General features: G+C 31.8%; 2 protein-coding genes across 2 annotated transcripts; both read left to right on the forward strand.

Moving 5' to 3' along the window:
- Window positions 1-1,388: 1,388 nt before the first annotated feature.
- Window positions 1,389-2,535, forward strand: LOC136973943 (lysozyme c-1-like). Its single transcript, XM_067268715.1, has 5 exons — window positions 1,389-1,551; window positions 1,656-1,744; window positions 1,819-1,882; window positions 1,955-2,030; window positions 2,106-2,535. The coding sequence occupies exons 1-5, from the start codon at window positions 1,416-1,418 to the stop codon at window positions 2,170-2,172; spliced, it is 432 nt and encodes a 143-aa protein (XP_067124816.1). The 5' UTR covers window positions 1,389-1,415; the 3' UTR covers window positions 2,173-2,535.
- An 8,683-nt stretch (window positions 2,536-11,218) lies between these two features.
- Window positions 11,219-12,537, forward strand: LOC136973944 (putative nuclease HARBI1). Its single transcript, XM_067268716.1, has 3 exons — window positions 11,219-11,833; window positions 12,036-12,395; window positions 12,500-12,537. Exons 1-3 carry the CDS (start codon window positions 11,408-11,410, stop codon window positions 12,503-12,505), a joined length of 792 nt encoding a protein of 263 aa, XP_067124817.1. The 5' UTR covers window positions 11,219-11,407; the 3' UTR covers window positions 12,506-12,537.
- The last annotated feature ends 4,341 nt before the right edge of the window (window positions 12,538-16,878 follow it).

The raw sequence follows: 16,878 nt of genomic DNA on the forward strand, positions 1-16,878 counted from the left end.
ATAATAATTATAACAAGCAAATTTTGAATTAAACTATTGTTTTGGAACTGGGAAAATATTAACATACAGTGGAACTCTAGTTAATGAGTTGTGTTTTAGTGAAAAAAAAAAAAAAAAAAAAAAAATTCTGCTTTGAGTTAAAAATTATCATATTTATTAAAGTCAATTCTTGTAAAATTTGAATAAGAATGGGAATTATTTTTTATGAGAAAGGCGCTGCATTCGACGAAATTTTATGAACAGCAGAAGAAAGATTTTATGCCTTCTTTTTACTTTTCCGGCTGTTATAGGCCTACATAACAGGGCGATCGGTCAACAAATGACCCCTCCCCAAGGTTTTTACATTTTTGGACTCGGGGGACCTTGAAACGCCGAGAAACGCTAAAAAATTTGGGAGGTTTTTTCTGTAAGTACGGATGTTTGTGCGCGCGCGCGGCACGATTTTTTCTACCCTCTTTGAAGCTTAATAATTCCTGTGCTTTTTGTTGAAAATTTCTGAAATTTTGCTGGGAGGTTTGTTTATTAGGGGGATTGATGCTATTAAATTTTGGAGATTAAAGGTCGAGAGGGTAGGGAAATAGAGGGGGTTATGTATCATATCTATTCACAGTGGGGTCGGATTTAATGAAAATTTTACTGGTTATTAGCATTTACAAATTTTTACAAATCTCATCTCTACCATCAAAATTAAGCCTTTTGCATTTTATAATAATTAATAAAATGAAAAAATAATTTTATAACACAATCTCATAATAGATGGCGCCATACACAATTTTATTTGTTATATTTTATTATGATTAATTAATAGTATAAAAGTTATTTTTTAAAATAAAATCTCATAACAGCTGAGAAAGTTACGTAACTCGTTGCTGGATTTTTTTAACGTATTCTATTGAATACAGTTGTATTTTTATGTATTGTCATTTGATATAAATTTATAATTGTCAAGAAATTGTGCAAAATCTTGGAATTGTCCAAGATTTTGCACAATTTCTGTAACATTAAATTTTGAAAATATTATAAATTTACGAGGACATCAGCTATCTGAAGCTCTTCTTGCATTTTAATTAAGGTATATTATACAATAGAATTATTTTATTTTCTATTATATAAATAGAAAACAAAATAATTGTTGTTAATATTTTTATTTTCTTAAGAAAAGTCAACTAATTTATAGGCAATGGAATTACATATCGAAATCTTTTCATATGATTTATTTCGAATTATTATATCGAAATCATTGATGCATATCATAAATACGTAATGAGAGGTATTTCCACCTTTTCTTCTTGCACCGGTACACGATGATACAATATTATATGATAGGGGAAATTGCAATAATAGAAAACGACGATATAAATATCGCATTTTAATATTCCTTGTAATAGATGAGAACGTATTGTTGATAGTACGACATGATTTTACAGTTTGCTACATTCGCCATCTTTGTACTTTTGTTGACTTCTGTTTCAGAAGGAAAAATGTTTAGAAGATGTCAGATGGCATCGATATTAGTTAAAAATGGATTTCCTAGGAGAGATATACCCGATTGTGAGTCTATAATTATATAAGAGTAGCTACATTCACAATTCGAATGGATGAATTTTCTAATTACTAGAAAGTATTTTTGTAATTTCTTTAATATCGTTGTACAGGGATCTGTATGATATACCACGAAAGCGGTTTCAATACCCGGATCAAAAACAGAAAAAGAGACGGAAGCATTGATTATGGTATCTTCCAGGTATTTTATTTGAATTTTTTAAATATTTAATTCATCGCTTCTTCCTATTTTTTAAAAAATTCTTCTTCATTTAGATTAATGATAAATGTTGGTGCGCACCTCCCGGACCTTATAACTTCTGCAATATACGTTGCTCGAGTAAGATGCAAAAATTTCCTATTATAAATATTTATCGTAAATGCTATATATTATTTATTATTTTAATATTAGAACTCGTGGACGATAATATTAAAGACGATATGAAATGCGCCAAGTTAATTTTCAGATGGAGATATTTTTATGCTTGGTATTTAAAATTCTCTCGTTACAAATAATTTTAAATAATTATCGTATTTTTGTTTACAATTCATTTAATTTACAGGAAAGGTTGGAGAAAATTTTGCCATCGAAGGAACCTAAGATGGTACGTGAAAGGATGCAAATATTAACAAAAAATAATATTTTTCTGTTATACTCGTGCAGTTTGCCTTTAAACGTTATTCAAATCTATTTGGAAATTTAACTGTCGAGGGGACTTTGTTTAGGGTTTAGTTTTAGTTACGGCAACGAGACACATGGGCGATCTGCCGAGGAAGAAATGCCTCACGAGAGGACTTTTATGTAAAACTGGGCCCTATTTAGGTGTTAATAACGTGAAGAAAACCAGAAAAACTCGACGTGGCCAGGCGCAGATCAGTGTTTTTATCCACTCGGCCACTGGTAGGTCCTTTATTTGAGGAGGTAAACTCTTGTTCTTTGGAATATTACTTTATGTAAAGAAAATGAAGAATAAATTCATAATTGGAATTGAATTTTGCGATTTTCTCGGCGATCATCCTCTAGTTTTGAATACCATCGTCATTATTTATAAAGGTTTGTTATTTATAAAGGTTATTGTTGTTATAAAGGTTTATAAAGGTTTTTTTTTTTGTTATTTATAAAGGTTTTCTTGGTAACATTCACAATATTCTCGTAACACTAGTAAGATTGATATCTGAGAACACTTGTCCAATTTGTAAACTATTGCTCGTTTCTTTTTAGCCTGAAGAAATTTTTTTATGATTCGTATCCTCTCTCTTTGGAATTTCTTCCATAAATTTGTCATTATCAGCTAAACGACAAGTTCTCTTGGAGCCAACTGGACATTTAATTAATAAACGCTTGTCGTCTTTCGGTCTTCCCGATATTAACTTTGGTCTTTATTTTTGTTTCTGCCCTTCCTATTGGTCATTTTTCGATTCTTCCAAGTATGGAAGTGACAGCAAACAATATCAAAATAACAGTTTATTAATAATTGTTATTTTCAAATAATTCGATAGAAACGTGTTAGAAAACTTAAAAATTTGTATTCTTAATGTTAAAAAGATTATTAATATATTACTAAAATATATTATATTAGAAAATAAAATTAAATATATTTTTATTAATAAATAGACTATACACAGATTATTTTATTTTCTTAGAATGGTCTTATAATAAAATATTTTTAAAGATCATTTTAAACCATTTTCTTACATTTCTTTCTGAGATGAAGTATTAAAAATATATTAAAGCATTTGAGATAAATCAAATTATAATAAGCTCTATACAGTAAATTATAACAGAGGGAAAATATGGCGATCGGTCAAAAATCCCCCCCCAGATTTATGCATTTTTGTACTCGGGACCTTGAAACGTCCAGAAATGCGAAAAAAAAATTGAGAGGGGTTTCTGTATATATGAATGTTAGTATGTGTGGAAGGGGTACACCTTCACACATCTTTAAAGACCCCCTCTTTAATGTCACCCACTTTAAAAATTAATACCTCCTGTGTTTTTTGCCGGACATTTTTGAAATTTTTCAGGGAGGTTTGTTTATTAGGGAGTTTAATGCTATTAAATTTTGGTGGTTAAAGGTCGAGGGGGTGAGGAGATAATGGGTGTCGTGTCTATCTCCAGTAGGTCAGATATAATGACGATTTTACTCCTTACTAGCACTTACAATTATTTTTATAAAATCCCTTCAAAATTAAGCTTTTTGCCATTTTATACTACTAAAAAATATATAAGCTTTTTTTAAATGAAATACGAAAACAGATGGCTCCACTAAATGTTACCTGTAAAGTTATGCAATTCGTTGCTGAATTTTTAATATTGGCTATGGAAATATTATTACATATGTGTTGCAAAGCTTTTTTTAAAAATATATTATTTAATTTTTAATAATTAAAATTAATTTATGACATTTATTTTTATTGAAAAACATATCATTACAGAAAATTAATAAACACAAACTAATTAAAATTTTAAAACAAATATTAATAATATAAACAATGGATATTTGTAGTCTTAATTGTAATTTTTGTTGTTATTTCTTATTTCTTTTTTGTTGTTGTTATATCATCGGATATATTATCGAATTTTGCGTTGACTAATGCTCTTATCTGTCAATTGCAACTGCAGCGAAAAACATTATTTATTATATTAAATCATCCTCCGCCCAAAATGTGAGAGACCATTTCTACCCGAAATTGTTTTTTTCTTCTTGTAATCTGTTAAATATTTTTGTGACTTTCAAGAAAAAAACTATAAAAGAAAAGAGAAAAGCAGGATTTAATTGAAAAATCTGACTCTACAATGCTGTAATATATAGCTAATAAAAAATTTATTTTATTCGATATTTCAATATTTAATGAATTCTTTAATTCATCAACTAAGATAGATGCACATCATATTATTGAATATATAAATTATATTACGAACTGCAAAGGTGGATTTTTTAAGTGATTGCGATATTATCAACACAACAACTCATGATTTTTACTGGAAACAAGATGATAGGTGTAAAAAAGTTATTTAAAACAAAAAGCTACAAAAATATATAAATAAATGACTTAACTTACGAAGCAGAAAGCATAGAATTATTCACTAACAAGTTGACGAGTCCTCCGTGATATAATTCTGCTACAGTTATTGCTATGACAGTAGCCTATACAAATTTTCCTACGGCTTATCTAGGCTTGAGGAGGGGGAAAATGAGTTTTATGAAAAAATTGTGAATTCTAACGAGCAATTATTTATTGTGACGCCGGGCTGCAAGTTTTAATCATATATTTTTAATTTATTTAATTTAAAATATATGCTCTCCATCTCAAATTAGTAGTGTCGTACCCCTGTATACTATACTTTTCCTTTAACAATAGAGTCTTAAAAATTTAAAGATTACAGGCTAAATAATATTTAAATATATTTATTATACATGTGAACTATTTTTAAAAATTAATACTGTATAACTAAAATATAAGAAGTATATAAAAAATACATATATTTTTTTAAACTTCAGGTTGATTTGCACGTTAATTATTCGGGAAGCCATTATTGTTTTGTCTTAATAAACATATTTATATAAATTGCAATTAGTTTAGAGCAGTAATACTCAAAGTGGGGGTCGTGTAAAAATATTTGGGGGGCCGCTGTAAAATTGATTCCAGATCAATTTTTTTCAAATATTTTTATAAATTTACTATGGATTCATGTTTAGAAATAATAGAAATAAAAACTATATAAAATAATTTTTACTTAAATTGCACATATAAATAATAAAAATAATATAAATATTTAAATACGAGCTTAACCCCCTCCCTCCGGAATGTTTTTCGACACATACTCATTCTTCGGGATCCTTTGAAACTTTTAAGTGCAGAAGGGGAGTCGCGGTCCAAAAGGTTTGAGAAACACTGCCCTAGACCATTACTGACGCGCAATTAACTGATTGCCCCTGGAAGTCGGCTTCTTACAGAAACACAGCTTCCCTATCATCAAATGTCACGGCACGCCACTGGTTGTTTGAGCATTGCATTCCTAGCTTGAAGTAGGCTTGGTAAATTGATTTTCCGGAAGTGTTATTAACAACTAATGCACACCCAACTCCCTCGGCAGATTTCGACCCGTCAGTAAACACATTGTACGTTTTGTCATTTATTGCTGGTGCCTCGGTAATTTCCGGGTTTGGTTCAGCAGGGTGAACTATGTTAGCCTTTTGCTGTGCGTCCAGGCCGTAGTTCTGGATGTCTTTTATAAGTTCTCCATAGAAGTATGGACAATGGGAGTTTGAATGCTGTTTGCCCTTTGACCTAAAAGTTGGTATTTCCAATATAATTTTAAAACTTTTAGGTCTAGTGGTAGAATGTTTGAAATTACTTGCAATGCGTTCGTCGGGCTTGTTCTGTATGCTTTAGCTATCGATATTAAACTCATTCGTTGGATAGAGTTAAGGCGTTTCTTAATGTTTTGCTTGTTGGCGGCTTCTCCCCAGATCTCCGCCCCATAAGTAATGGCCGGTTCGATTGCACATTTATAGATTGTCTGGCTAGTCTTAGAATTTATTCCCCACGTGTTCCGGGAGATGCAGCGTAGGGAGTGGGCCATCGTAACTGCCTTGTTGTGGATGTGGCTGACGTGTGATTTCCATGTTAAAGTCTCGTCAATCTTCAGACCTAAGTATTTGATGTCTGAGTTATGTTTAATCCTATGCCCAGGCAGTTCAATTGCTGGTTTCTTTTTAAGAGGGTGATGCCGTGGGAAAAGTATACTTGCGCATTTAGCTGGGTTGATTATCAGTTTTTTCTTTTCTGCCCACAAGTTTACGAGTTTTAGAAGTTTGTTCATCTGATTCTGTAAGACTTCTTGGTTTTCGTGTGACATCAGTATCATCGTATCGTCAGCAAATCCTAATATATCGATAGTAGTGTCCACTAAGGAGTTTTCTTGGAGTTTGTAAATATCATTATATTGTGCAAGCCACAGTATTGACCCAGACCTAAAGCCCTGTGGGCACCCTCTGTCTATATCTCTCGTAATGACTTTGGAGCCGAGCATTATGCTTGCCTTCCTTTCCATAAGAAAAAACTCTTATAGACCCCGTAGATGTTTTTAGGGCAATTTGTGTCTTTTAGTGCCGAGAGGATAGCCGGCCACCACGCGTGGTCGAATGCCCCTTGAAAATCGATCGATACTGCCAATGTATGTCTGTCGTTTTGTTTTGCGCTCCTTATCACCTCGATCATTTGGTGTAGTGCCGTAATCGTACTCTTGTTTTTACGGAATCCGTGCTGGTTGGTGTGGAGAAAATTTGTCTTTTCCATTTTAAATTCCAGTCTTTTACATATTAAGGCATCGAGGATTTTTCCAAAAATTGGTAGTAGGGATATAGGGCGAAAGTCCTTCGCTGTTACACTAGTTCTTGTTTGGGCTTTAGGTATGGGCTTGATTTCAGCCCATTTCCAAGCTTTGGGAAAATACTGGAGTTGAAGACATTTGTTGTAAATTATTAACATGGGATATTGTATTTTGAGAGATGATGACATCTGCCTATTATCAGCAGTGATATTCGGGGTAAAAAATTTCTCTGCCTAAAAAAAAAAAAAAAAAAGTCGACAGCACTAATATACTATTGTTACCTGGTCTTCGCCCAGGGCTCGTTACGTTCCAAATACACCACTGATTATTAGATATATCGCAAGAAAAAGGTATTGTATTTATTTCTAGCCAAAACTTCCATTTCGTTTGTTGGTGATTGTCAGGGAAAAATTTTCTGCTAGTGAACCCTTTGTTAAATATTTCGAGTATCACCACTGTCTACACCCGTATACGCGATACAAAATATTGTATGTGTGCTATTAACTACGGGTCGGCTAACTTGCGCTTGTACTAGATAGTTATTTTTTCTTTGGATTGGCACCAACATGTCTTTCTTTTGTCAAACACAAGGACCAATTTTTTGGAATGCATGGCATGCATGACCCAAAACTTGTTTTGAACAAGTGAAATACGAAGAATATTTCTTTAATATTAAAAAGTAATCTTAAATATTTTACTTTTTCATTAGTAATTAGTATAAAAAATTTATTTATAGGGGTAGGGACTACTCCGTGCCCAAACAGAAATTCTCATCTCCAACCTCTTCATAGTTATTATTGCTAAAAATTGATTCGAAAATCTTTCCATTTATTGAAAGAGAATTGATATAAGAGAACGATCATTACAAAATTTCTTTCGCTCCAGACTTTAGATATTTTAGAGAATGGGTGTCTTCACAGGGCATAAAATATCCACTTATCCCTTCCTGAGATCGAGTAAAAAATTCCACATATTTTAATCGTAAAAGTGATTCAGATATAAACTCATGGTACCTATGAATGTATATATCAATCATTTTTACGATTATAATTTCTGGTCCTATGGTTTCTGCTTTATGCTAAAACGTCACAATTATTCTCAATAATACACGCGTGATAATTGTTTACGAAGAATCAAGTTTGTTTCTTTGTTTTTGTAAAGAGAATTTCTGTTTAATTTTAAATCGAAAATATGAAGCCAAAGAAACGTGGAAATAAAAATCCACGGAACAGAAAATCAAATAGAACTGATAAGAAAAAAAATAAAATATGGAAGACAAAATCGTTCCCATCAAAATCAGAACCGAAATTGCAGTTTCCGTGTGTCGAGAAGGGTTTCTACAAAACTCCTGAAAGACATCAGAAAACAAATAAAATTTCCGAAGAAGCCAATATCTTCCTTCCTTTATTTTTACCTCGAAAATCTTCCTAAACTCAAAGCGGAAAGGGGAATAAAAACAACAGAAGCAGCGAAAATCCTTGGACAAAAATGGAAAACTTTGGGGCGGGAAGTAAAAGAAAATTGCGAAAATAAATCAAAGACCGATAGAGAGAGATATTGGAGTGAGAAGCGGTCACTTCCAGCTTCCATGATCAAGATATCAAGATACAGTAGAGACTCGTAAATCGGCACCCCGGTAATCAGAATCGCCGGTAATCGGCACGATTTTCAGTCGGACTGTGTGTGCTGAATCGAACGTTTTTGATACTAAATTTACTTCTAAAGTATAATTTTCATGTTTTTATATTCTTCAATATATTTATTTTGTTTGTACAAGATAAAGAAATAATTTTTAACGATACGATAGCCTCGATTATTATTATAAAAATTTTCGTTAGGCTTAAAATCGACGAAAATTCAACACGAAGCGACACGCAACGAAGAAAAATTTGAACATCGGAAAGGTTAATATATTTTTTCGTTCATAAACCGTAATCGGAACAAATCCCTAATCTGAACGACCCCAGTCCCCAATTGATTCCGATTTTCAGTTCACTACTGTATTTAAAACGTCAGTCTAAGATACATCTTCTGAGTAAAAGTCCCTTCTCTTTCATTTATTATTACAAAGATATCCACGCGGACGAAAGAAAGGAAAATCCTCAATGTAAAACTTCTGAAATCGCTAAACGAGTAGGAGAGAAATGGAATTGTTTAAAGAAAGAAGAAAAGGCAAAATATTTAAAAATGGCCGAAGAGGACAGACAAAGATATCGTAAAGAAAAAAAAGAATTGGCACGTTTGAAACTGGAGACCATAAACGAGGATGAGAAACGACCAAGAAATAATGATTGCGGTCAAGAAGATGATTTTACAATGGAAAGGAAAAAAGAAGAAAATCTACAAGAGGAAAAAAAGTACAAAGAATCCAAAGAGAGTGAAGAATTATCCGATGAAGACTCGAATTCGATTGATGTGGCAAAATGGCTTTCTTGGCTGTTATTTCTGATGACTATTTTTAAGTTACGCTGTAATTTATCAGAATAGAATTGTCATTAATCGTACTCAAAATTGATTCAAATTTTTTTTTATTTGATTTCAACAAAATATAAATATTTTAAAAATTGTTTAACAATGTACCTTGATATATTCAAAATAATTATAAAAAGTATCTATACCAATATACATATATAAAAATACCAATCTTGGTTCTTTTCCAATTGAACGAATCTCTTTGTGATTCGCGTAATAATGTACATGCAATGTCTTTATCATATATATTGGTATTAGGCTCGTTAAATAAAGTACTTATGTGATAATATCAAATTGTTTAAAAACGCTGACAAAAGAGAAAAGCGGCCTGTCCACTGACTGAACACACGTACAAAACGCTGATGGTTAGCAACTATGAGCACCATAGGCACCTCGCCCTGGACACGTACCTGCGGGTTTGTACTTGATCAACGAATTTGTCCTAGTTTTCTGATTATCTTCACCAGTCTAGAATAACTATCGGGTAACCAAAAAAGTTCTGTCGTTTTTTGTTGAAAGAAAACAAACATAAAAATGTATAGGAAATAACACAATTTATTCATGAAAATAACCACCCTCACATTCTATAACCTTTTCCCAACGGGAAACAAGCTTATAAATTCCATTTTTATAAAAGTCACGATCTTTAGACTTGAAAAACTTCTCTAACTCCATTTCCATAACCTCTCTATTTCTGAACTGTCGATTTCACAGATGATTATCTAGGCTTAAAAATAGGTGATAGTCAGAAGGGCTAATGTCAGGGGACTAAGGAGGGTGCAAAAGAAGTTTCCATCCAAGGGTCTGAATTGTGTCAGAGGTCACATGCGCGACATGAGGCCTATAGCATTATCGTGGAGGAAAAGAATGCCTTTACGGTTCACTAAAGATGGCTGTTTTTTCAAAAGTGATTAGTGAGCTCGACGGAGTTGGTCACTGTAGACGTTAGCACTAATAGTCTGGTCAGATGGTATAAGTTCATAGTGAACAATTCCATTTGCAGTCCATCATACGCACAATATTGGCAGGTGTCAATTGATGAGGCTCCATTTGCTGAGCTTGTAAACTTTTCCGATACTATGCAAATGTAAACGGACAGTTTCATCATTTATGGAGAACCTTCGTGCTAACATCTGACAAGTTTGAGCAGAATCTTCTTCGATTGCAGCCTATAATTCATCATCATTAATGACATACGGCCGCTCTTCTCGTGGCGCATCTTTAAGCGACTCATCGCCGGAAGAAAATTTTCTAAACCAACTTTGGGTGGTGAGAGTGCTGACAGAACCTTGTCCGAAAGCCTGGCATATTTTTTGAGCCGTTTGCACAGCATTTGTTCCAAGTTTAAACTCATACAACATACAAGCACGAATTGTAGAGTTTGGAGTACTCATCTTCCGGTCAATTTTTATAATATTAAGAGATAACCTTTCCGCTTCTCTTTATATAAGATGAGTCAGCATTAAATCTTGATTAACATATTGCTGGAATTTTAGTGTCATCTACTGTGTATTGCGTGTAACATTCTTTAAACTTTGTAGTTTCACAAAAAACGACAGAACTTTTTTGGTTACCTGATATAATCCACTCAACGTAAGAGGACACACAAGTCAGCGCCTATTAAATGAAGGGAATGGAAAGAGACATACGGAAGTTGACACATGGATTACAGTAATAAATAAAACAACAAAATTATTTATAATATAGTACAAAATTGTTTTTAAAATATAAAAGATTAGATCCATGTCTCAACTCCCAAGGGAGTAGCACATGTCTCCTTCCATACCTGTTATCTGACATAGATAGACCCCCTCCAGCTCAGGCTGACTCACGTCTATTCTCAGCTCTTGTACAACTCTCACCCCCGTATTCACCAACGCGAGTTAGAGTTAGAGTTAGGGTTAACTCTCGAGTTATTGGTAAATTGGTATTCACCAACTCCGAATCTCGAGTCAAATACAATAACCCTAACTCTAACTCTAACTCTAGAAAATCGGCGAGTAGACGATAACTCTAGGTTTGACGCCTGCGCAAAGCGATCTATTTCAGGGGAAAATGGCGACATTCGACGAGGACGAAGCCGAGATGCTAGAAAATCTGAAGTATCTTGATTATATAGACCGTATGGTACGAAGAAGTCGACGGATTATTTCTCCAAGAAGAAATGACTTCGAACAATTGGACGATTACGACTTTCTATGTCGATATCGTTTGCCAAAAGAGAGCGTAAGAAACGTAGTAGAACGAATTGGTGACAATTTAGTTTCTACATCATCGAGAAATTATGCGATGTCGCCGATGGAACAACTGTTGTTGGCTCTACGTTTTTATGCCACGGGAACATTTCAGTTGGTCGTAGGCGATTTAAATGACTTAAGTCAATCATCTGCTTGCAGAGCGATTAATAGAGTGAGTTTTTTAATTGCACAAATGTCAGCAGATTATATTCAGTTGCCAAAAACAGAATCTGAAAGAACGCAAGTAAGTAGGCCTAATATCCCTTTATCTTTCGAAACTATAGTAATAAAATAATTTTATATTGTTTTTTTTTACAAGTTTCTATATTAGAATCATTAATTTAAATTATATAGTCTTTATTCATTTAATTAATACATTACTTTTCAAAGTATGAACTGTAATAAAATATAAAAATAATAGATCAAGTATATATTTATATTTTCAGATAAGTCAAGACTTTTTTCATTTGAGTGGTTTTCCATGTGTGTACGGAGCCATTGACTGCACCCACATTCCAATTCAGTCACCGGGAGGAGAAACTGCCGAATTATTTCGAAATAGAAAAGGATATTTTTCTATTAATGTTCAGACAGTTTCAGATAGCCAACTGAAAATCAGGAATATAGTAGCCAGATGGCCAGGTAGTTCTCATGATAGCACTATATTTGCCAATAGTCATCTGTGTGCTATGTTTCAAGCAGGAGACATTCCGTCGAAATATCATCTTCTTGGTGACAGTGGATATGGATGCAAGGCCTATCTGTTAACACCAATATTAAATCCACAAAGTGATCAAGAAAAAAAGGTAATTATTAAAGTTTATGATATATATTATTAAAATATATTTAATGCATAATATAGTTTTAAGTGATATTTCAAAATTAATATCAATTATTTTTTCTTTGAAAGGTATAACAGATGCCACATAAAAGCACGGAACACAGTGGAACGGCAGTATGGTTTGTGGAAACGACGTTTTCCCTGCTTATCGGTAGGGTTACGTTGCAACCTTCAAAATGCTATGGCTGTCATAGTTGCCACTGCAGTGCTTCATAACATTGCAATTTCACATGGAAATATGACAGTTCCAACAGAATCTGATGATATTTCCATGAATGAAGATGTTCCAGTGCCTGTTGTCAGAAGTCAGAATGCAGCTGGATTTGCAAAGAGAAATGCATTAATAGCAGATTTCTTTAGCATTTAACTTCTGAAATGTTTGCATAATCTTAAAAGATTATGCAAATATTTCAGACATTATTATTAAAAGGCCCTTTTCAGGGCCAAAAATTTTGCTTAAGAGTTAGCCAAATCAATATAAGTAAAAAATATCAAAACTTTCAATATTGTTATACATCAAATTTTGATTATCCAAATAAATTTCTTTTTTGAAATAAAAGATATTTTTGTTACTCAAGAAACTCTTTTATGCTGAAGAAGGATTAGTGATAATAAATATATTAAATATAAATATGCATAAAGATGCTGCAATTTGAAGAAAATTTTATTTTTTAAATTTTATAAACAATTTTATTTTATTTAAACAAATAATAATGAAAACAAGTTACTTTTTGAAACAAGTAATTCTCTATAAAAGTTAAGTAATAAAATATTCCTAAATAAGTTTTATTGTTATTACTGTGTTGTTATTTTAAAAAGAAACTATAGGTCACAAATACTTCATAGAAAATTTTATATTAAAAATTAAAAACAGTTTAACACTTTTTACACTATATATATATATATATATTTTGCAGAAAAGTACATTATAAATTTGTTAATTGAAGACATAAACTAGATGGGTTATTCTCTAAGATTTGTAATATTTTTTCTTGAACTTTCAGCTGAGCTTTCATCAATTGCATTTTCATGTTGTGTTCTTCAGTCAAAAATTTTATTTTTAAACTGTGCTCTTCTTCAAGAGTTTCTTTTTTTCTTTTTGCATGCTCATAGATTGCTTCAGCTGCTTCAGGTTGTTTCCTTTTCTTTTTAGTGGAACTCTGATTGAAAGGTAATTATTTCATTATAAGGTAAAACAGTATTTTTATGGAATATAATTATTTTTAAGATTTACCTGCTGATTATCAATATTTTGAGTATTAAAATCTGCAGCAGGTTCAATAACTTCCATGGCCATTACATTTGTAATTTCTGTTAACTGTGGTGTAACTGAAACCTGCAAGATAAAAAATTATGTTATTTGATAATTAAATATGTGAACTTGGCATTAAAACTATATTACTAACTACTAATATTAATACTAGTTCTTTTAAAACTTGCAAGACATTTGTAACTGAAAATAATCTAGACTTTTTTGATTTATGAATGAAATGTTAAATGAAACAATGTGTAACTTATAACAATATTTGAAAGTATTAAGATGTACACAATTTGAATAGGATAGATGTACCAGTTTTGGCCAGTGTAGTACCAGTTCTGGCCAGAAAACAAATTTAACTTAAAAATATAATCACAAATGAAACAAACTTTTATTGTTAACTGTATGAACAGTTAACAATAGAAGTTTGTTTCATTGGACAGATTTGAATATGTGGGTGATTATATTTTTAAGTTAAATTTGTTTTCTGGCCAGAACTGGTACACTGGCCAAAACTGGTACATCTACCCTAGTATATACAGTATAAACTTTCATAAAACTCATATATATATTATATATACTTTCATACAATTCATATATTTAATAATATATATATTATAAATTATATATTATATATTATATTATTATTAAATATATATACTATAAATATTATAGTTTTACATTTAAATTACATGATATAGTTTAAATTATAGATGTAATTTATACATAAAATGTATGTATATTCTTATTATGTATTGTACAGTGAAGTAGACTTAATATAGGAAGTATTTTCATGTATACTATAAATATTTGCACAATTGTCATTTAAGTATTATAATTTATTGATAACTAAATAAACATTGACTTACTTCAGATGCAGATACATCAGATATATCGTGAACATTTCCTACAGAAGTTGTAGCTATCTCTGCTATTAAAATATATTACTAATTAATTCAAATTTTAAAAAATTATAAATTATAATGCCTTAATACTTACTTGTATTAGGTTGGGCATCACTATCGAAGTCATTATGTAAAGGCTGAGTTAAAACGCCCATCGATAGGAGTTTTTCAGCCATAACGTCCGAATTATTTAAGACAGGAGGAAATCCTCCTCCTGTCTTAAATAATTCGGCTTTTTTCTGGGACTGTTCTTTTACAGCTTTTTTTTTTAAGTTTTTATAGCAGTCCCATAGCTGCTTACTTTTTCTACTCGTGACGCCCGGGATTCCATTAAATTCCTCGGTTAATACCAGTGGCGTGCCGTGACATTTGATGACAGGGAAGCTGTGTTTCTGTAAGAAGCCGACTTCCAGGGGCAATCAGTTAATTGCGCGTCAGTGATGGTCTAGGGCAGTGGTTCTTAACCTTTTTATACTCGCCGCCCACCAAATATTTCATAATTTTTTTGTGACCCCCATTTTTTAATAATAATTTATATTTGATAATTTACCTATAATAAATTGATTTTTTTATTATTGCTTTATTTTTTATATAATAAATGTAAATCATAATTTTATTATTTCATTATCTATTTAAATAACATTCAAGCTTCACAATTAAATATGAAAACTCATTAATTTTAACAGAAAATAAAATAAGAAACATGTCGATAAATCGATCCAACGTCGATGCTAAAACTAAACTAAAATTAAAACCTTGTGGTAAGGATTTTGCATAACTTTTGCAAAAATATTTTAATTTTCAAAGCCTACTATTTTTCCTAATTATTTTTAAAATTCCAAGCATTAATAGTTTCTTAAAATTGCTTTGGAATAAAAGAAGTAAATACTGCGGTGTAAGTAGCATATTTACATTTATTTCTTCTGTACTAACAAAGTTGTATGTAGGAAGAAATACAAAATAAATAAATAAAAACTAAATAGGAAAACTTTATCTTTCTTATTTCACTTTTCAATACGATATTCGGATTATACATCAATTTTCTTTTTATTATATTCTGAAGGAAATTTTGCATAATTTGGCGGCTCCCGGCAAACTTCTTACGGACCCCCAGGGGCCGCGGCCCCTGTTAAGAATCACTGGTCTACGGTCCATTCGTATTCATTTGTTCGATAAGCCAGTAAAAACTGTAGACTTCTCTAAATGTATTTTTAATATCACAATTACATTCTGAATCGCTAGCCACGATATAAGGGCTAAAATTAAAAATAAATTATAAAAACTTACTCGGTGAAATAAAATGTGCGATGGATATACATACCTGGTACAATGTATTGTTCGATTGTATTAATATACTTTTAAAGAAAATTATAATTAAAATATAGCTTTGTAAAGAAACGTACATAAAAATAACATAAAATATTCTTTACTTTTTAAATCTTAAAACAATCCACTTAGTCAAATATCTTGATACGAGTAGCTAATGGATGGAACTAGTGACGGTCCAGGTAGGTGTGTAGTGAGTGTGTGCGTGCCAAATCCCGAGGGTGCCGATACCGGTCAATGTCAAATGCCTCTTTTGTCGCATCACTAGTATATTCTCAAAGGACGCCACAGGGCTGTTGTAAATTTTAAACGTTTCTCACCGTAGCTGTAAAAATCTAACTATGTTAAACTTAATAGTCATTCGTTTTCTAACTAATTCGTTTTAATACCAGGTGTACACGGAAATCAGTTTCCCACTGTACTGAGCGAGTGATTGGTTCTGTTAAGCTTTTGTTGAAGTAAAATTCTGGCTCTTTCAACAGGATTTTATTTATGTCCCCATTCCCTAATCTCTTAATTATTTAGTCACTTCTTAAGTAGAAATAAGTCGAAACCAGTTACTTTGTACCTGAATATCTGTAGTCTTGGGAACACAGTGGAAAGACAAATTTTTATGACAACGGATATATAAATCGTAAATTTAAGGAAAATAAATTCTAGAGCTTTTTTTTGTACCATTGTATGTACTGTACGTCTCATTCATTAAATTTGGTTGTAAATGATGCTGCCAAAGTAACAGTTAATTTTTAACACTGTACTAGAATTGTACACGTTTTTTCTGCATCCCCTTACAGATGGGACATACTAAATCGTAATATCACCGGTTTAACATTGAAATCCGTAAGTAATATAAGGTGGGAGAGCGGAATAAACGCAGAATAAATATTATCAAATATTTTAATGGATTTTTTTTAAAACTCCTGTCAACTATACAGAACTATCATAAAAACGTGCCAGTA

Source organism: Centruroides vittatus, unplaced genomic scaffold (genome assembly GCF_030686945.1).
Source record: "Centruroides vittatus isolate TY-2023 unplaced genomic scaffold, ASM3068694v2 contig_3320, whole genome shotgun sequence".
In the NCBI taxonomy this organism is placed as follows: Eukaryota; Metazoa; Arthropoda; class Arachnida; order Scorpiones; family Buthidae; genus Centruroides; species Centruroides vittatus.

Bases quoted from the DNA above. Each gene is read 5' to 3' on its own strand.
- LOC136973944 (XM_067268716.1), top strand. From the start codon at position 11,408: ATGGCGACATTCGACGAGGACGAAGCCGAGATGCTAGAAAATCTGAAG. The intron at 11,834-12,035 runs GTAAGTAGGCCT...TTATATTTTCAG, and splicing joins CAGAATCTGAAAGAACGCAA to ATAAGTCAAGACTTTTTTCA.
- LOC136973943 (XM_067268715.1), top strand. From the start codon at position 1,416: ATGATTTTACAGTTTGCTACATTCGCCATCTTTGTACTTTTGTTGACT. The intron at 1,745-1,818 runs GTATTTTATTTG...TTCTTCATTTAG, and splicing joins TTGATTATGGTATCTTCCAG to ATTAATGATAAATGTTGGTG. The intron at 2,031-2,105 runs GTATTTAAAATT...TTTAATTTACAG, and splicing joins TGGAGATATTTTTATGCTTG to GAAAGGTTGGAGAAAATTTT.